General features: G+C 37.4%; 1 protein-coding gene across 1 annotated transcript in view; it reads right to left on the bottom strand.

Annotated features, from left to right (window-relative positions):
* Window positions 1-21,437, bottom strand: part of LOC134527568 (C3 and PZP-like alpha-2-macroglobulin domain-containing protein 8) — a 148,675-nt gene that overhangs the window by 71,363 nt on the left and 55,875 nt on the right. The window contains exons 6-10 of the mRNA XM_063360357.1: window positions 20,027-20,182; window positions 18,106-18,234; window positions 13,227-13,414; window positions 4,661-4,778; window positions 2,209-2,363 (exon numbers count right to left, since the gene is read on the bottom strand). Coding sequence (XP_063216427.1) covers window positions 2,209-2,363; window positions 4,661-4,778; window positions 13,227-13,414; window positions 18,106-18,234; window positions 20,027-20,182 — 746 coding nt within the window. The remainder of the gene's footprint in view (window positions 1-2,208; window positions 2,364-4,660; window positions 4,779-13,226; window positions 13,415-18,105; window positions 18,235-20,026; window positions 20,183-21,437) is intronic.

Below are 21,437 nucleotides of genomic sequence, written 5' to 3'. Positions count from 1 at the left end.
GGTATTATTCCTACAAGTTATAATACGTTCAAAAAATGCGATATTTGTCAACCTATTATGGTTATAGCAAGTTTTCTGTTTATCAAACGACCTTCCCCATTTTTACCCCTTTGGTGTTATTATGCCCATTAACGAACTCACCCAGATTTTTATTAGACCTACTTTATTAAATGTATTAGTTTGGAAATGATTTGTGCAAAATTACGGTAGTATCGTGTCCATACAAAGTTATATATGTCTAAACATTTGAGTTTCGGGGTCAATGTAACATAAAACGAAAAATTATATTAAAATTTTCCTGAAGTCACACCATCGCAACGGCTACAATATGTAGTCTTTCTTCGAAATACACTTAAGAATCTACAAGTTAAACAAAATAGAAGAAAAAAGTAATGCGTATAGATTAACCCAAAAAAAGGTTTTTAAAATATAGAACTGTGTAAAAGATAAAGTAAATCACATTTAATATGTGTTTATACATTCAATCACTCATTTCGCGGACACAGGCAGGTACTGAATGTTAAACAGCGTGTATTCGTGCGCTCCCACAGTTCTAGCTTCAGGCGAGCATTCGCGAGAAGAGACGTAATTGGTGTGCCAGTACGCTGGCAAGGCCCACCTCCCTGCACTCCAGCGCGGCGGGAGGGGAGCATGCGGCACCCGTTACAGAGGGCGCCACAACACGGCGAGCAGTTCCGCCCATGCAGACGTTTACCTCTAGTATTGCCATTGAGAATTTTCCGCGGTGACCTGCCTGTTAAAATGCAGGAATCAGTGCAAGAAGGTCCAAGACATGTCCGACTGGTGAGTTCCTTAAATTCTGACAGTTTTTACTCTACAAAATGTAGGTTGAAAAAGGCCATTTTCGTGATATTGGTGGGGTCAGAAAAGTGTTAATGTGGGTACAAGGCATATTAAATCTACCACACTGACGTCGAATGTACTTTTTATTCCTTTCCTGCGCAAACAAAAATTAAAAATCTCAAGTACTTTTTAAATGAGTCATAGAGGTAAATGTCTACAGTGTCTATCTTCCAGTGTCCAAAAGGCACCCCTTAAAATACAGTATAACTAACAATTGTGTATGTAAAAAAACATAAAGCATTAATATCTCCCATTGCAAGAATCATTCAAAGAACTTTCTCTATTATTATAAACTAAATGATGAACCCGTGCTTCGGTTCGAAAGTCTAAAGACAGAACACTCATTATACATGCCCTTCCTCGTGGTTATACCACTACCACGCCTCGAATATAAATTAATCTAATTTTAACTATCAAATTAAGTAAAAAAAATCAAAACTAAGATAAACGGGGGAAAATATATTTACCAAAGACACCATTCCTGTGTTTTTTTAGGGCCTTTCAAATTCGTATTTAAATAACCAGTATCCTGTCGATATTATGGTAAAGAAAATAATTACAGAAAGACTGGACAGCGATCCGAAAGCACATGAAGTATCAACATTGCAATACCCGTTGCCATGGAGTTCATAAGAAAAACGTGGTCTAAAATACCTTTAAAAAAAAGTGAGATAGTCTTTCAGTACTCGCAAATGATGTGTAAACACTAACATCGGTAACGAGCATATTCGTGTATTCTCATGGTGCAAATAAATTATAGTACAAAGAACGGACAAAAAATTGTAACATAGAGTTCTTAAAATAATGCCAAGCGTGGTAAATATACGAAAAATATTTAGTTTTAGAGGAAAATAGTACAATTTTTTTCATTTTTTTAAAACGTAACTATAATTCTGTTTAACCAGATGGTACTATTGATTTATCAGATTACAGAACGCGTCGCAAGTAAATGCCTCAACGCGGAACTTGTGACATTTCCCCCATACCGGAACTATCATCGCCTGCATTATTTTGACGTGACAACGTCTAATAAATCGATGAACGCCGGCTGCACGCACGAAAAAAAGTGTCCCGTTACGCACATTGTCCCGTTTCGCTGTATCCCGCAAAGGTCAAGGTATCCAAGATGGTCGCCGTGACGTCACAATGCAAGATGGCGGACATTGGCTCCTTTGGCTCCTCCTGGCGAAGCCTGGCGCAGAACTGGCCAATATATACTACTTACGAGTATGATATTAATTTGAAATGTTTAAAGTTTGTAACTTCGACGCGCTCCGTGCCGGTCAAGAAGTAAACTGAACTATTCGGTGCGTTGTAGCGGTTGCGGTGTGGTGGGCGCCTCACCTGGGTTCGGCCGGGGCGGTCCTCCAGTGGTCCGAGGTCTCGGCGCCGGCCCGGCCGCCCAGCACACACACCAGCGACCCCGCGGCGGCGGACACCTGCAGCCCCAGGCGCTCTGTCGGCCGCCAGTAGTCGCGCTGCTCCAGCTGCGCCGACACCTGCGCACGGCCTCTCCGCTGAACCACTCCACTGATCACCTCAAATATGTTTTTAGTAATGCCACACTATAATCTGAGCTATCTCAAAACTTTTAATTTTTTTTCTTAATTTAGAAATTATAAATGCATTACAGGGCTTGACATAATTTTTAAACTAATGATATAAATTTTCAAAATTTTTTTAAAAGTTATAGAAATCTAATTTAGTTTTTACGCTTAATATGTTTTCGCATATGAAATTATTTTAGTTATTTAACTTTTTTTAACCAATTTATTCTGACATTTGCTCTTCGCCATTTCGAAGGCTCTTTGAGACGGAAACCGATGTCACTTCCGTTTTCTCTAGACACGATTTTGATTGGCCGATCGCATCCAACATCCGATTTATTTCAGAACCGGTCCTGTATGCGAAGTGTCTGATGAAAACTCAAGTCAAACAAACATGGCTGCGCTAATGACGTTTTCGGTGACTTGTCAACCCTCCAATCTAATTTACCACAACGTATTGGAAGCTGTTGGAAGCGAAAATTTGATAGTGTGACATGGCCTTAAGGCCTTAAATCGTATTCCAGAGTTTCTTCGAAACCTGCAGTTGTTAGATTATATATATATATATATATATATATATATATATATATATATATATATATATACGGTGGAGAACACCTGGCTCCCGCTGCAAGCCGCAGACACATGTTTAGCCGAAATATATTCGTATAACTAACTTCCTCAAAATCTGGCTACACTCGATTCCGAACTATTATTTTATCTCCAGGATTGACTCAACTCGCTTATTCTTAGACAAACCTCTCTAGAATTGTCATTTTCTCTACTCCTTGTTTATAACTGGCTGAGGGTCGCCAAGGACATCTCAAGAGTTCTGTAGTCCAATCATCAACTTTAATCAGATGTATATGTGCTTAAACTCTACTTTGCTATCTAAAAACAATTTACGAAAATATATTGGCTCTATTTATGGATGGATAATTTAACTGATGATGTTTTTCAAATATTTATGTAGTTGATCACTTATTATCTAGTGTAGCATTTCAAGATTTATATATTTAGAATTAAAATATTACTTTATCTAAGATAAAATTAATTGCATTTTTAAAAATCTAGCCTGGAATTAATTATTATAAAATTTCGTTTGAATTTTTATTGCACTTAACGTAAGCATAAAGTACAATAGTAGCACTCGCACAAAAAATAACTTTTGTGATTGTTATAAGCACTACCTGTAAAACATAGTATGACTGTGTTAATTATATTAAAATAAGTTAATTTCGGTACAGTAAACATTTTCTTAACTTTAAATACTGCAAGCAATATTTGACATAATTAACATAATTAATAAGGAAAATATTTTGGAAAATCAGTTACAGAATTAGTCATTGTAATGCTGCAAGTGAAAATTTGCATTTATTTAAAAACATTTGTGGGTGGACTTACATAATGTTTTCTGTATCTCCAAGTGTATCATAATTTGAGAAATAAAATATTACTTGCTACTTCAGATTAACTTATTGTTAAGTGATGTCACGTCTCCATTGGCTGCTGACAAACATTCACCTCCTCTCAGGGATAATCTTGATTCGTCAAGATGTTTTTTTACGTAGTTTATCATAGTTTATATTGCTTCAGGGCGCATAAAATAATATAACATGTGGTCCGTTGAGGAAGATATTGCTCGGACATTATCAATGTGAACTGTCACCAAACGATAGCGCTAAGTTTGCAGGTCTCTAATCATGTGATAAGCCTGTATCATACGATGGACGGTCTCATACAGACTCTGCTAGAAGCTTCCAGGAAAACTGCTAGCCAAGCCTCCAAGGTAGCAGGCATGAATTTTTTTATAGATGGAACTATCACACGTATAATTGTGACTGTTCTAAGCCAACATGTGTGAATGGTTTTATGATGGTTAATACTTCTTCTTGCATTGAATAAACATGGATGTTTCTTATAATTGTCGTATAATGCGGTAACTGCTTCAATGGACTACATGTTCACCACGTTTCAAATCAGTAATCAAGAAAAATTCAATCACTCCAAAATAAATTACCATTTTTAACACTAAAGGCACAGCACCCCTTCATTCTGATTGAATAAAATGTCCATATTAAATGAAACTTTCCACAGAAATTCTAACACGACCGATTACGAAAACTTCCATGAAAATGGCCAGCGCAATGCTAATTTTTTCACGAACTATCCATACCTGCTGCCATGGAAGTCATTGCAAGGAAACTTCCATCGTGTGATATGGGTTTTATACAGTACGATGTTATTACCTGTTTTCTCTGCAGCGTGACCTTGAAACTCACGACGTCGCTGATTGGCTCCCCGTCGTCGGTGACGTAGTACACGAGCAGCTGGCTGACTGGTGCCATGACCGCCTTCACCTCGAGACTGCGCACACAGAGCTGACAACATGTATCTGGCTCTGGCTGTGGCCACAAATACATTAAGTTTTTTACAGACTGAACTCTTAAAGTATGGTTTTTATAAATTTATTTCACGATAAATTTGAGACAGAAACCAAAATCTACGCTTGAAAGTCGGTAGGATAAATATGCACTTGGTCAAAGTGAGTTAGATACAGTGTATAAGTTTTGACTTCAAATTTACAAAGTTGTCTATTAAATAATGTGGAGGACCATGACGCGAGTTTTTAAACTAAAAATTGGATTAAAATTGAAGTTCAAAAAATTATAAATAAATTTTTTTACAGATTTTTTGAATAATAATTACAGGTTTTCAATATGGCAGACGTAACGTCATATTTCAAAATGGCGTGTCCTAAATTGGGCGGAAAATTCTCTAAAAAAAGACGGAAAAAAACAAAATTGCTGAGTTCAAGATGGCGCCGGGGTCAATGTTATACAAAATGCGCTGGGGAAAAGCTTAATGGTCAAGGTCGTCCAAGATGGCTACCGGTCATTCACCTACTCCCTGCTCCCCATCCTTTATCCTGTGTCCGACTTCCCTTTTATGGACTAGAATACATATTACTCATGCAGCTTCGTGAACGAATGGTTATTGAGTGGTTTTATCTTCAACCATGAACTAAATATAGTCACATTAGAGTATTAAAAAAAAAAGGGGGCGGGGGTTGTCTGTAAAGTCGGTTTTGGACGATAATTTTAGGTGATAACGTCATAAGAAAATATTGATGAAAAATTGCATACCTTTTTTTTTTTCAAATATTATTTACAGTTTTTGCAAATTTAATTTTAATAATTTGTTTAAATATGATCACGAACAATTAGTTCAAAAGCCCGCCTTAATCTGTTTGATATTATAGAAGATTTACTCGCACGGTGGTTGGCCAGTTGCACGCTCGGCTCAGGCGGAACGTGACAATTTTTCGTGCGTGCAACCGAAGTTCATCACGTCAAAAAATTATGAACGTGTTAACAACGCAGTGAGCACACTTCTAAGTTCGAAGTTTGTAACACTCACAGAAACAGCAATTCCAAATCCAGAGTGGTTTATACGAAAATCTAGTTGTCTGGAACAAGAAGGGACCCTTCGCCTGTTCGAGGCACTTTCTTCGAGAAGTATGTTACTCTACCACAATCTATAACGTCCCGTAGATTGTACTTCTTGCTGCCCACAGAGGTCGCCCAGGCCTCCGGGTAACTCTCGGGACAGGCTCTCCAACAAAGGCCGCGAACAGAGGACTGCGATAGACAGCGAGCCGACGTGGTTCTGGAAGTTTAATCGACTTTTCCAGATTTTCTCCACGTCTCGCGCGATTTCCTTCCGCCCTCCGTCGTCCCGGAGAAACCGCGAGAGAAGAATTGCCATTCGTGATTCCTTCCCAGCGGGTCTGGGAGTCTGCTCCGAGGGTGACGGTTGCAGGACTGTCGGACGAGACACGCCCGCATTCTGCCGGCAACAAGTTGAAACTAAGGCTTAAATAGGGGTTAGGCCTCACCATCCTGCGATTTCAAATATTTTGACACATCTTGCAAAAAAAGCTTTTGTGATAAATATAGTATGTTCATAAATGAACGTCACAGTTATACATTTTAATAGTATTAACTGTAAGTGTTGTAGATTTTTGGATCAAGGTAACAATAATTAAAGAGTAACTCAAACAGTATAAGAACGAGTACTGCATGTTGTTTTCTCGCTTGCAGCGCTACCTACGCAAAATGGCGACTCCTGAACTTTAAGGCGATTGGTGCACGGTAAAAAACGGTCACAGGCCCGAAAACAATGAATTTTGTATCATATGACCACTAAAGAGTCTAGATGCCTATGTGGGTGACCGTTACTATGTAGGGAGGTCAGGAGCTTAGTTCCAGCTCGTCAGTGGCGAGATGGCCTTCATACGGGAAGGGTGTCGCTGGTGGTCGCTCTGCGGCCTGCCATCTAGCGGGAACTAACAAAACCTCGAAGGTTGTATCTCGCTCTCCCTCTAACACACAGCCGATAAGGTTCTATCGTGCCCGGAGGAGGGGAATGTTTATCAGGTTTCTCTTTCACTCATTCTTCCCCATGGGGAGGCAGAATGGATTTTTTTTTTCCCCGCAACTGCGCAGACGTCATGTGGCCACTCCCGCACTCTTCTCACTCAACTCGCTCATTCTCTCACACTATTTCAATAAATCTTTTCAAATCTTCAACATCAATACTTTAAACCATTGCGCTTCCTACGGATTAATTATATTTCATGCAAGTGCCCGAATTCAGCTGCAAAAAAATAAAATGCGTAGTCAATTTTTTTCTTCAAAAACCTTCCCAAACACTGTGTGTTAAAAAACATTCTGAAAGCCCATTTTTCTAGATAAATGGAAATTCTAAATCACCTACGCAACAAGGAAACATTGTGCTTTAATATTATGTAAAGAAAACACCTCTTAGTTTTATAGTTATGTAAAGGTGGTGTGATATGTTTTAGATGTCGCACCATCTTATCATCCATGTAGAAGAGTTACCCGAAAAGCTAACAAGACTATTGCCATGGAAATGGAAATATGTTTAAGGAAATATTTTTCAAATGTTTGTAAACAGTAAACAACATATAAAAAATCTTATAACTGTAAAATTAAAATACAAACAACCCTATAGCAAATTTAATTTCAATATGAAAAAGTCTACAATAATGTTTACAAGAAACGAAATTGCAATAGCCATACAAAAATATCGCAATTTTGTTGCATTGTTAATATACATATTATTTTTAATAAAGGCAATAAAAATGACATACTCAATATTTGGAATACAATAAATACCTTAAGCCCTACATAATTTCTGCGATATTCACAATAAATGCTTTTCTTAAATATAGTAATTAAAAAACATCGTAAATAAATTATGAACATACATATTATGGTGAAGGAAAGTGGACACTATCACACTGAAAAATCTTAGAGGGTAGTTTTCCTCATCTTATTTCTTTCTATGCGTTTTTAGTCTTGTTCGTTGAAATATTTCATGTTCAAATACTTGATACGCATATACATTCTTGTCCTGACAAAACAGTATATAACTTCTTCTGGATATTTATTTTCAGTAGTTCCGCAAATAATTTTAGTCAGTGATTAAAAAATCCGCTCTTTTTTGCACAAATTGTTGCCATGAATATTATCAAAACACATTTCAGCGATCTTTATTAATTCAAAAAATTCATTAGTGGGACATTTTAAGTTACCCTTTGATTGTACATGTATCCAGCTATCGTCCTCCGAATTGAAATCCGTAGTGCCAAGATCAGGATATTTATTTCTGAAACGGTGAGCTATATAGCCAGAAACATATTTCAGCCCTTCAAGAGAAATTTCGTCACTTGAAAGGGGCCTGGCCTCTAAATCTAAGTCTATTTCTTCCATGTCAGCAAGATCTATTTCATTTAAAGGTGATTTCTCTTGAAATGTCTTTGTAAAATACATTTCCTTGCACAAAAGTAGTTCTGTAATTTCATTCTGTTAAGCACTGTCCTGTTCCATTTCATTTGACGAAAAATCACTTACCAAACACATTTCGTCTGTCTTCTCATCCGTGTTTTTCCGTTCAGCAAAAACTGCTGCAGAATGTTTTCACAATATGTAGTTTATAATTCTGTATTTAAAGTAAATGGGCGACAGATGCGTATTTTATTACATGCTTTATATTAGCTTCACCTGTATGTTTGTTTGTCTGTCCGTCTGTAACTCTTTCGACTAAGAGTGAGTGGCTCATCACTGTAAAATGTCCCATCTAGTTCATCAAGTTCGTTAGCCGAGTGTTCTAAGGCGCGCGACTTCTGAGACGTCAGCTTACGGATTCAGCGATCGTAGGTTCTACTCCCGGCCACGCCGGAAAAAAAGAATGTTTTTTTTTCTGGTAAATTCTAAGATTATATCCATACATCTAACTGTAAATGATTCGGAGAGACTTTACCATTTCTTTGTGACGTTTCAACTCCAAATAGTTATCTCAGATGGTAATAGGTAGTGTCGGTAACTCATTTCCCTATGATAATTATACATAAATATAGTTTAAAAAACTAAAAAAAACATGCTTTTAAAGAATATCAAACTAAAAAGTTAAAAATAAATATATTTTAAAAAACTAAAGAAACATGCTTTTAAAGATTATCAAACTAAAAAGTTAAATAATTTTAAAATTTAATTTATGACAATAGTATATAAGCAATACTAGTATAAATGAGAAAAAAGCATGGGGCGCTTAATATACAAAAAATATGGCACAAAGCGCCTCAAGCTTTTTTTCTCATTTATACTAGTATTGCTTATATACTATTGTCATAAATTAAATTTTAAAATTATTTTTAACTTTTTAGTTTGATAATCTTTAAAAGCATGTTTCTTTAGTTTTTTAAACTATATTTATTGATGTTCCATACCTCTAATATACGGACAGAGAAAAAACCACTCTAACACATCTTAGTTCAGTTTAACTGTTAACAAATATTTAGGTTAACAGGTCCTATACATATTTCCGAATGTTTTACTGACTGAGTTATACTGGACATTAATTAAATTGATCGCTGATATTTATACTTTTAAAAGAAATTTTGAATTTATCATTTTATGTAAACTCTAATGCGTTAAAAAGTGTAACGCAACACTACACACAGGTAGTGATGTCTAGTGCACTGCCCTATGCACATTAGTTAACAAAAAAATAAAATGAAATATTAATTACTGATAAATAATACCTTGATGTCGTGATACAAGTAACACATGCTTATCTGATATTTATCTCAATTAGAATACGAAATAGGAAGATAAAATAATTAACTGATTTTAAGACTGATTTATTACTTACACAGTACAGTGCATTTTGAAGACAAATGGGTCTTAAGAAGCGAAAATCGTACTCGATTAAAGGATGGTATGGTGTTCGGTATATTAAGGTTTCCCTCAAAGTAACGGTTTCAGAATGCTTTTAAGATATTAGTTACATCCCAACATAAGTTTAAAACATTTTTCTTAAGAAAGTGCTTCGTAGCATTAAAAAATGTGCCTTAATTATTTTGCATATTTATCATTGTTATGGTGACGATGTCAGGGGTTTTCGTAATTTTTTTTTAGAAATATAGTACAGTATTAGCAACTACGTTAAGAACTGTTATTTTATTCACACAGAGAAAAGAAATACAAAATGCTAAAATTTGGCGTTTGTCTTTTTATATACTATATAGGTTTGTTATTATATGTGTGTTGTAACATGTATAAAAATGTTAAATATATTCAACAATATTTGGTAATTATATATATTAAAAAAATTTTATGTACGCGACTTGAAACTACGTGAAAGGTTTTCAGTCTATTAAGGCCTATTCTATGATTTTTTTAAAATTATTAATTCTTATGCAAACAATTAATAAAATTGGAAGTTTCTTACATTGTCAGTATATGCATAGCATTACAGTTATTCCAAACAATTCTCTACCAGTGTTTACCTAAGGTTTGCATGTTACGTTGGTTCTTCTACTAATACACGTATATTACAAGAGGTTTGTAATAGATTAAATGAGGTAAGTAAGAATTCGTTTTTATAAACGTTGTGTATGAAATTATAAATTTTGAGATGTATAATAACAAAAAGAAGTGCGTTCCGAAGACATATGTCGGTAGTGTTACCCACTGAAACATTATTCCCACTTCAACTCTCTGTAAAAATAAAAGTATGGGGTTGAATGCGTCAAAAGGGGTATATAAATAAAATTTGAGGCTTCTTCCTTATTTCATACGCTAGTGTCCGCCACTTACAATTGCAAACAAAAATTTTTCCTCGATGTTGTAATTTACTCTGCGTAATCACAAAACACTTTGGCAGTAAATAAGTATTTAATTTTTAAAAATGAAAGCATTCATGTTTCGAAAAAAATATTAAAGCGATGTGGGGAAAAATGTTTATAGATACTCCAGTAAAATTTTCAGTTTGATTGTTTTGATAGTTTCGGAGCTCTTGCGAGTTTAGTTTGAGGATTCTTTGGCCGCGCGAGGCGTGTTTGGCTCTTTTTCATTTTCTTCCAGCGTAGGAAGCCGATACCCGGCTCTCCAGATGTATTACTGTATATTAGCTCCATGAGCGCGACCTTGACAGACCCGTCGTTTCTTCGGTCTCCTCTCGTCATCCCTCTACACCCCATTCTTCCCCCTCCCCACCCGCAGGCTGCGGCCCGCCGGCCGGAGCTCCGCCGGACTACCTGGTTGCGACAAGCGCCGCCCTCAGCGCCACGTCGCGGGACATTCTTCCCGGCGGCGAGAGTTTTACACGCAGCACTAGAACTGTCATGCCAGAGGGCATGTTTTGAGTCGGATCGTATCAAAAACAAAAGGATATGAAAATATATACATAACTCAATAGTTTTCTGCCAATTATGTTTTCATTTTCATTTAAATTTATTCTTTAAATCGCTCCTGAAGTAGTCCAGCAGTGATCAATGGAAATTGTCAATATTAAACTATAATTTTGACGATGAAAATTTTTTCTTCTTACTTTTATATGTGCAGAAACCTATTCGTACACTCGTTTCTTGAACTATACTTAAGTTTAACATAATTATGTGTTTTCTAAATAATTCTGGCTTGGAATAAAAATAAATGCATTTAAAATGACATAACTCAGTAAAAAAAAGTTTATTAAAAATATCCTAGGTATATTATGTCTTAAAAAGAAGCATCAAAAATAAATATGTACAGTTAAATTAGTTTTGTCGTAATATTTTCCATGCACCAATCGCCTTAAGAGTTTGTGTTCTACAATTTTCTAAGAGAGAATGTGTAATTTCAATCCTCCCCAATGAAATCTCTTTGTACGAGAGCGGTTAAACCTGGAAGTCCCTGACCGTTTGATTAGTCGTCACGGTCGAGACGACAGAGCTCTTTTTCGCTGGCCTCCACGTTCACACAACGTAACGCAATGCGATTTTTTTCTTCTGGGTTTTATGAAAGTTCCACCACTACCTAATGATTGGCCAGAGTTGAGACACATAACTGTAGAGGGTATTGACTCCATTACTTCGGACCTGTTAACCAAATTGTGGAAAGAATTGGACTTTATGTTGGATCAGGGGCGCAACAACAAGGGGGGGGGGGGCAAGGATATTTTGCCCCCCTCCCCTCTGAAACCTTGAAGTGGGGGTAAACGGGGGCAAAGAAAGTGCTGTGTAGGCTAATCAATTTTTAGATAGTAAAACTGCTTAAATAGCACCATTTTCCACCTTGAAATACAAATTTTCCCGGGGGAGCACCCCCGGACCAACCCGCTTCAATAGGGGGGATGGATGATTCTTTATAAAAAGGTTTATTGCCCCCCCTTTGGAAATTTATTTGTTGCGCCCCTGGGTTAGATGCATACCGTTTAACTAAAAGTGCACACATTGAACATTTGTAAGAAAACTAGGTTAGTTTACTTTCAATTTGATGTATTATTATTTGTTGTAAACAGTCTAAATGAATCTTATAATCGACCATTGAAACTGGACCATTATTTTATGGACATGCTGTATTTTGAGTCAGCATGGCACAGGACTTGACTTAGCTATGGCTACTTGCCAAAATAAACACTTGTGAACTGGTGTGATTATCATGACAGCTGTTGTCTCCCACGTGAAATATAGGTTATTTTCTCGCGGCGCTTTCAGAATTGAGCCAGTTAGTAAATATGTGGTTTGCAACAAGGTATTGAATGTCTGGGAGATATTATTTATGTCTTGACATGCCAAAGTATTAGTATAAATAGTTCGAAAATATAACTATAGCACAAGATACAAAATTCAAAGATGGCAGGGCCTAACCCCCCTTAAGACTTTCAATTCACACGGCGAGTTGTTTTTTCAATTTCCATGTCATTGCTGTTTATTAAGAAATTTTCCCAATGCATTATTTCAATAGCTCCATTTCACTTGTAGTTGAGTCACAAATTTTGGCAAAATATATTAACTAATCGGTAGAGACCCGTGTCTTTCGCGGATTCATTTCGTGTTATGCTAAAATTCAAATAATTATACCTTAGTGCTGCTTCTGTCATTGGTTCTCTGTTAATCTGGAGGACTGAAGGCCAATTAGAGACCCTCACTCATAGAAATGTCGAATCACAGGCCACCCAGTCGAGACGACTCACAAGTCAACAGCCCATGAACAGTTGGCATTTTCCCGAGTGTGTAGAGGATATTGGAGTCTATCCTGGAGGTCATTGAATCCGCGAAATTCACGGGTCTCTACTAATCGGTATATTCTAGCTGTAAAAGGTCACACAAGTGTTCACAACCGTGAGCTTCTTGCGTCACATGTTTAGGTACTCTGCCGGACACTATTCAGTAGATACATGTTGTATGAATTGGAGAAGTAACGTGAAGTGCCAGAGAGCAGGCAGAGGTCCCACTCCACGCACCTGAGGGCCAGGCGGCAGATGGCAGTGCCGTCCACGCCTTGCTCCGGCGGCCGGTCGCCGCCCGCGCGCGCGCCGGGCTGCTGTTGGCTGCCCCAGCTCGTGGCCACGCCCTCCGTGGTGACCACGTGGTGCAGCTCCCGCTCGCAGGCGCACGTCGACAGCACGGACACGCGCGCGCGCTCCCCCGGCTGCAAGCGCACCAACACACCCTGTGTACCGCGCTCTGGACAACCTGTACACCACGTACTTCACAGAACAACAGCTGTAGTCATTGGCTGCGGTCGACGAGAGCTGCTTCCCGGCACTTGGCGGGGCCACTGTGCTGCTGCACGCCCACAATTCGCCCATAGCTCTGACAAAAAGCTGCAGTGTTTTTGTGAAATACCTTGACACGAAATGCATTAGCGAAAAACAGGTGTCCCTTCCAATAACACAATGATTAAACTTCCCGTGTGTAACTCAGATACACACAACCTGGAATAAATAATTTCAAAATACTGTATCTGACCCAGCACAAACACACAATGCAAAACACCCTGTTCGTCGCCCAGGACACTATGGTCTTGACAACCGGTATATCACCCAGCAAAACATTGGTCAAACCTTTATGTACACCACCCATCACATTCAATTATAAAAAAAATTATGTGTATTATGCAACACAAAAAATTTAACCAAAAAAATTCTTTATCAGCCAACATAGAAAGGTTAAAAATCTTATAAGTCAACTTTAATGAGCGTTGTTTATGTAGTTCAGTTAAATAACATTGGATGGCAAGCGATAAAAACCAATCACTAAAATAATTTGTTGTTTTTATCACTTTCAAGGTATGCATTAATAGTCACAGACAAAATAACTGGTCTAACCAGCAAAATCACGATTGGCCAGTTATGTCGAAATGAAACTGATTTTTTTATTGGAGTTATACTTCTTTAGGCATATTATGAAAAAAAAAACGATCAGAATGAAGTTTTACAATGCACGCGCAGCATGCAACAAAAATTGACGAGATGATAAAAGACTACATACAAATAAAACTTATATACGTGCATTTATATCTCATACTTTCCTGATTTATATTTAACTAGCTGCCCGACCCGGCTTCGCACGGCTATACTAATGGAAAATAATTAAGCCACATATCCCATTTACAGTAATGGTAAATAAAAAAAAATCAGTGAAAATTTATTACAATGCTGTATAATGTACCGGAGAGAAAATGAATAGCACCGATGGTTTCCCGACTCGTGCACGCACGTACAACTGATGTACCCGTTCTTCGCTACGGAAGTCTACAGGCAGATCACTCTTGCGCCGCTCATTATACATGCCCCTCCTTGTGGGTAAGCCACTGCCGCGCGATGCCCGTTGCCATGGAGACGCAGAAGGCATGAACAATGCAAAATCCTGTTCTCATGCAGACAAAGTACCCACTGTTGCCTGGTTTTAACCACCCATGGGATATAATTTTCGGAAAATGTCATCCTGCGTAACACAAGGAACATTACTGTGAAGTTTTAAGTCTGTAAAATTTGTATATATACTTGAAAAAAAGGACAATAAAAAAAATTAAACACAGAGAGAGGAAAAAAAAAGAATAGTTTAGGTTTGCGATTTAAAGTGATAAAAAGTATTTAAATACTAATTGAACTCTTATGAGGGTACTGATTGCTTCGTTGTTAATATCACACGGGTGTTTTTTACTTGCATGGGAAAATTAAGAATAATAAGGCATCTATTGCGTGGCAACAATGTTAATAAGCAATAGGAAATAAACTTCTAGCGCCTGCGGCATTGTCAACACACACTTCGTACGTGTACTGCATGTTGTATCTAACCCCCTCCAACGCATTTGATTCTAAATTGGACTTTTAGTAAGGATCCCTAATGTTATTGATAATATAATATATCCTATAGCCTTCCTCGATAAATGTACGATCCAACACTCAAAGAATTTTTCAAATCGGACCAGTGGTTCCTGAGATTAGCGCGTTCAAACAAACAAACAAACAAACAAACTCATCAGCTTTTTAATATTAGTATAGATACTAGTTCATGTCATTAAATCATTAATTTAATGTGAATATTAGTGATCTATTATGTGCTTATAATTTTTTTCAAGTGTATTTATGTAAGTTTATGTTCACGTATGTATATATAAATGATAACATATTACAATATTATTTATAATTAATTATAATTAAAATTTATCTAAACTATTTTGATAAATTAAATAGTAAATTTTATTTATGTGTTTATATTATTATTGAGTTCAGAGTATTTATTCAAAGTTTTGAATTTGATTAAATTTATACTTTACCAACTGTATTTATAGATTCTCTCCAGTACTTTTGTTATTTTATTTCTATTAATTATCTGCATGAAAAAATAAAATTCGGTTGTTTATTACGCCAAGTAAGTATAAGTTCTAACGTGCGCACATAAGTATACGCACCCATTTTGTTCTTAAACGTAGGCATATATATTTATTACTGATGAGTTAAGTTACAACCCACAGTCGTTGGAAGGCCCGTGATCTGACCACCCCAGTCGACTCGCGTCACGAAGTCTGCCGCGGGACTCGTGGTCTTTTACACGACGCTGTCGCTGTCGCTGTCGCTGTCGCTGTCGCTGTCGCTGTCGCTGTCGCAAGCCCTCGGGACTCTGGCTGTGTCGTGTGTTTGCCGAGGGGGATGTGGCCGCGGTGGAGGGTGGGGGAAGCCAGGAGAAGCCCACGTGACATGCGGCGGACGCCGGTCGCGACATTTAAGCTTCGCCGGGATTTATTTATTTTTGTGCTTTTTTACCCCTCTTTTGTTTCAACTGGAGATCTCCTCTCGCGCGGAGCGAGGGATCTTGGTAGAGCGCGCTGTCTAAACCGGATTAGCCATGACGTGGAGCTCGCGACCACCCCTTATACAGGCCTCCAGTTTTTTTTATCTTCACTTATCCTTGACGTCGCGACTGAATATTTCTTTTTTGTTTACTGAATCACTAATTTTTATTAGTAATTTAAAGGGCAGGTATTTTTCGCAAAAAAAAGAAAAAAAAAAAGAAAAACCATTATGCTCATTGATCTGCAACAAGGTTTCTTCGTTGTTAATGGAAGCCGTCCGCAAGAGAAGCCATTGATTATTGGCCCGGGTCACACAGAACGCGTTTACTTGTGCGCAGAATGACTGTGGTTCAGGTGTCGACAGTGGGCGTGCACTTGAAAGAAACGCGACCAATCACCGAACACTGATTGGGATTCAGAGTTTTAAAACATAGATGCAATTATTTTGGTGACATATTGATGCTCCTATTTATTTGGTTAATTAATTATTTATCTTCTTTTTTGGCGAAGTTAAAACTTTTGCATTTTATGACCATTAACCTCACGCTATTGAAAAAATCTACAATATAAAATTATAAAACTGAACATAAAATGTACCTATAACCTTAAGTACAAACAAATGAAAATTTTATCAATACAAAAAAAAATTATACATTGAAAAAATTGTTTACCTCAAACATTTAAAACACATACATAATAACAGATTATTAACCTGCATTTCAGGTAGGGAATGTAATAATCAATAAGCAAAATAAAATAACATAAACACAAGAATTTATGAAATTGTAGGATCCGTACAAATAGTTACATTATGTATGAGTAGGCCTATATATGTGTACTAAAAGTATTTTTACTTCAAATTAACTCGATAAGAAGAAACTTTTCCTTGTTTTCAGTTACGTGTACTAAAAGTATTTTTACTTCAAATTAACTCGATAAGAAGAAACTTTTCCTTGTTTTCAGTTACCACCAAATCACCTTCTGTAACAGCTTCTCAGCCTTTGAGTAAGCCACCACAACTTTAACCCCTATCTTGTAGTAGCCTCGAGAAAGTGCAAAATAGTATTAATTGATTTCACACGAAACAGCAATTTCTTTTGCATAACTACAAACGCTGTTCCATGCAACAGATGTCCGGACAACCAATATTTTTTAATTAATAAAAAAAAATGTTGAATGAATAAAGAAGCGCCTTATTTAGAACTAGAGCAAACCATTTTATTGCAACAATAATTTTTATGACAGACAAAATCCTAACTTTTGAGTTAACGATGATAGGATATAATATGATACATACTGCACCAACATTAAAAATGTAAATATTAAGTACATGATGTAATTCTACAAAAACATATTTTGTAAAATTATACTTAATCAAAATAAAAACTAAAAGATCATTTAAATTAATTAAAATATTCTATAAAAAAGGTTGTAAAATAAATGCGACGCCCTTACAAGTTTAAGAAAAGTTTAAATTTGTAGACTTAAATTAGTACACTTCGAGATGGGCAACATTTTAAGCTCTAGTCCCGAGGCCACAAGGGCAACAGGCCTCAATGGTCTAAAGGTCAATTGGCATTAACGTCACAGTGACTTAAGATCAAAAAACTTGAAAATTTACTAGACCTATAGGTTATTCGGCCTAAAGGTCACTAGACCTTTACTTGGTAAAAAATGTACACCTAGCCTATAGGTCAAATGAGCTACAGTTATTTTAGTCTAACATTCAATGGGAATAAAGTTCATTAGACCTAAAAAAAAGAACCCAAATATAATTTTGTCTAAAATTCACATCAGATAAGTGAAATTGGGTATAAAATTTAATGAGACTAAGGGTTATTAATTTAGCCTGATTGAAATATGCCCTAAGGGTCGGTTGGGGTTAAGTTATTTTTAATAAGGGTCGTTTGTTCCAACATTCCAATGGACCGCCAAGGGTCATTAGGACTATAATTCATCAGGACTAAGGGTAATCTGGCCTAAAGGCCTCTTTGTCTAAAAGTCAAGTAGTCCCTTAACAGCATGGGAATGTACAGACATACCTCTAACGTGTGATCAACTCCCTCGATGAGTAAGTAGCAGTCTGATGAAGAGTTCCACTTTCTGATTGGCTCCCTTGCAAGCACGTAATGGCTGTCAATCTCTTTCCCTTCCACGGATACTAGCTCTGCCTGCAAAGTAATACAATAAATTATTTAATACAATGTTTTCCAAAAAAAGTTACCTGGAATTCGGATGCCGTTTGATGGACGCAGTTAAAATATTAATAATTTTAATTCCACACAAAATCATACAAAAGGTACAACTGAGAATGACTTTACGTATACACACTGTGCTAATAACGACTAACCTTCTTGGCATCGTATTTTTGAAAATAATGTTTCACTTCTTTCAAGCAACATTTCATCTTCTACTATCAAAGACATTCCATCAATATATTTTATACTTAAGCCTGATTCAAAATTGATTTAAAAATACAGGTTGTGTTTGTCCACTATGTTTTCGTGAACGCTATCTAGAATTGGTATTAATGTTCCCCTCTCGTGCTATCCTTCGTCTTCAAGAAAGTGGCCCAGATGCACTGGGCTTAACGTAATCACATCCACCCGTGACGAGAATCATCAAATCACACTCTCTCATATTCAATACAGTTTTGTGTATTTTTTAAATATCTGCGGGAGGATTTGGGAAGGGAAGAAGGGTTTTTTATGACTTGGTTTTTTAAATATAAAAGAAACTCACATATTAGCAATGATGACTGATCAAACAAAAATAATGGACGATCATATGTGGTAAAAAGGTTTTTCATGTGTGTTGAAGTTGTAATTACATCAAAGTGTGTGTTAGGAAGGGAATGGGGGTCAACTTTTAGATACATTTAAGAAACAGTAATATATAAATCTTTATTTAATTATACTCTTTCATTTAATACAGAATGTTTTATTTCTAATAACTTGAGAATGGGGTTAATTTTGAAGTAATTTGGGAAAATAAATTAAAATCAGATTTATTTAATCACGACCTTATATCATGCATGTAAATATGATCAAATTCTGATTTAAATATTTTATTTATAAAACACGTCGATTTCATACATGGGGGAGGGCACTAACTACAGAAGTGCTATATGACAACAGGTGCCTAGTGGTGGCGGTCCACCATCTTGTTTGACGTCACCGCCGCCATCAAGGATGACCTCGATCTGTGAAGATGGCCGACCTCCAGCTTCAGTCAGACACCTCACCTTGGGCATTGCCGCAGGAAGAACTATCATGTGTATAAAGACAGGTATTACCCGCGACAGATACATGCCACTCATTAGTCTACGATAAGTTATGTCCACGCCCTGTAATAGGCCATTTCCTTATTTTAGTCGGCCATTCAGGACGTGTTTGCTTCCGCACTGAATAGCTGTGATTCGTGTGCCGAGCGTAGGCACAGAGAGAATAATCCAACCACGAAACTCAAGACGATGCTACAGTGTTTTATCACACAGCTAGTCTGGAAAAATTTTCACGTTCTGTGAATGATTCTTGGAATGGGAAAGATGGATTTCAATCGTTATTTTATAGATACTCCATTGTTAGTTGGTACTGTATGTCATGGAGAAAACCGGAAGATTGGACAAAAAAGATGAACACACAGTAAAAGATGCCAAAATCAGCCGGTGTCAAATGTTAAATCTAAAGATAGTACAGAGAATTCCAGGGAAGGAATTAGTAAGAACATTATCACAGCACAGATGAAAATGAGTGGGGTGGCAATGACGAGATAGAGGCCACGAAAACAGTAAATGCAAACAAGTTTGGAGAGCACAGCGACAGACAGAGGAACCCAGCTATGATAAACAGACAATCTGGACAACACAATGACGACATCACAGACTCTCACAACAGTTGCGAAGTCTCGGGAAGTGTGCGCGGGGAACACCAGCCCCTCACACGCGGGAGAGCCGCTGCTCACCTGCAGGGTGATGACGTCGCTGTCGGCGAGGATGGCCGGCACCTCGAACGAGCCCTCGCCGGAGGACATCTCGATGTCCTGGCTGTAGATGGCCGTCGTGTTGTCGTACACCTTGACGCGCACCCGCACGCTCCTCTCCGTGCTGGCCGCCTCCACCTGCGACCCCGGCGACCCCGCGGACTCAACAGTCGATAATCAACAGTCGATAATCAACAGTCGATGTTCTACAGTCTACAGACGACAGTCGTTATTCGACAGTCAATATTCTACAGTATATAGACGACAGTCAATATTCTACAGTCTACAGACGACAGTCGTTATTCGACAGTCAATATTCTACAGTCTACAGACGACAGTCGTTGACTTGATGTAGGCTTTTGGACATACGCCATTGCTTAGCACATGTATGTCTGCAGAAGAAAACTACAAAAAAACACAAACTAAGCAAAAATTGCTGTTGTCAGGATTTAACGCCAAACAATATTTTACAACAGGAATATGGTCAACAAACCAGGGAAAAAAACAAAGAAAAATGGACTAACAGAACTAAAAAAAAAACCAAATTATGACAGCACAAAAATTCTGTCATAATTTGGGGGGGGGGGGGAGTTTCGTTCTGTTAGTCCATTTTTCTTTGTTTTTTCCTTGTTTGTTGACCATATTCCTGTTGTGGAATATTGTTTGGCGTTAAATTCTGACAACAGCAATTTTTGCTTAATTTGTGTTTTTTGTCATTTGTGCTTTTTTGTAGTTTTCTTCTGCAGACATACATGTGCTAAGCAATGGCGTATGTCCAAAAGCCTACATCAAGTCATGCACTCCCATTGCACAAATCTTTCAAAGACAGTCGTTATTCGACAGTCGATATTCTACAGTCGATACTTGAAAGTCAATAGTCGACTTCACCGTGGTGCTGGGATCAATTTAGTAAAAAATAACCCCTTAAGAAATACACCAGACAAATCATTAACAGAATAAAATGACCGGTGCTTATGTTAGTAACTTCAAGCCCGCAACGCGATGGAAATAGAATATCTTTCCATTCCGGAAATGTGCCGCGTGCGCCTGTTTTTTTTTTTTTTTGCGTTGGCGTGATTGGTTACAATATGTTTCATGTCGTTTACATCGCTCTTATCACGCTATTGTAGTTCCAGCAATAAGACTCAGAGGGCATCACGACATGAACACTGCGTGAAGTTACTTGTAGTACAGCTGATTGCCTGCTTACCATGTTTGTGTAATACTCAGGTTTCAAACACTGTGTATAACGTCGGAAATTCTAACTGTTATTAATAGGCTTTCATTAAGTATGGTGAAATATTTCCCTCATTGTTTTGGGTGTTGCAACATGGCGATGGTGGTAAAAAAAAGTGACTTAAACTGCGCCACAGCTTGCCATAACCACAAAATT

The sequence above is a fragment of the Bacillus rossius genome, chromosome 1 (assembly GCF_032445375.1).
Source record: "Bacillus rossius redtenbacheri isolate Brsri chromosome 1, Brsri_v3, whole genome shotgun sequence".
In the NCBI taxonomy this organism is placed as follows: domain Eukaryota; kingdom Metazoa; phylum Arthropoda; class Insecta; order Phasmatodea; family Bacillidae; genus Bacillus; species Bacillus rossius.
This window is presented reverse-complemented; position numbering and strand designations above follow the sequence as displayed.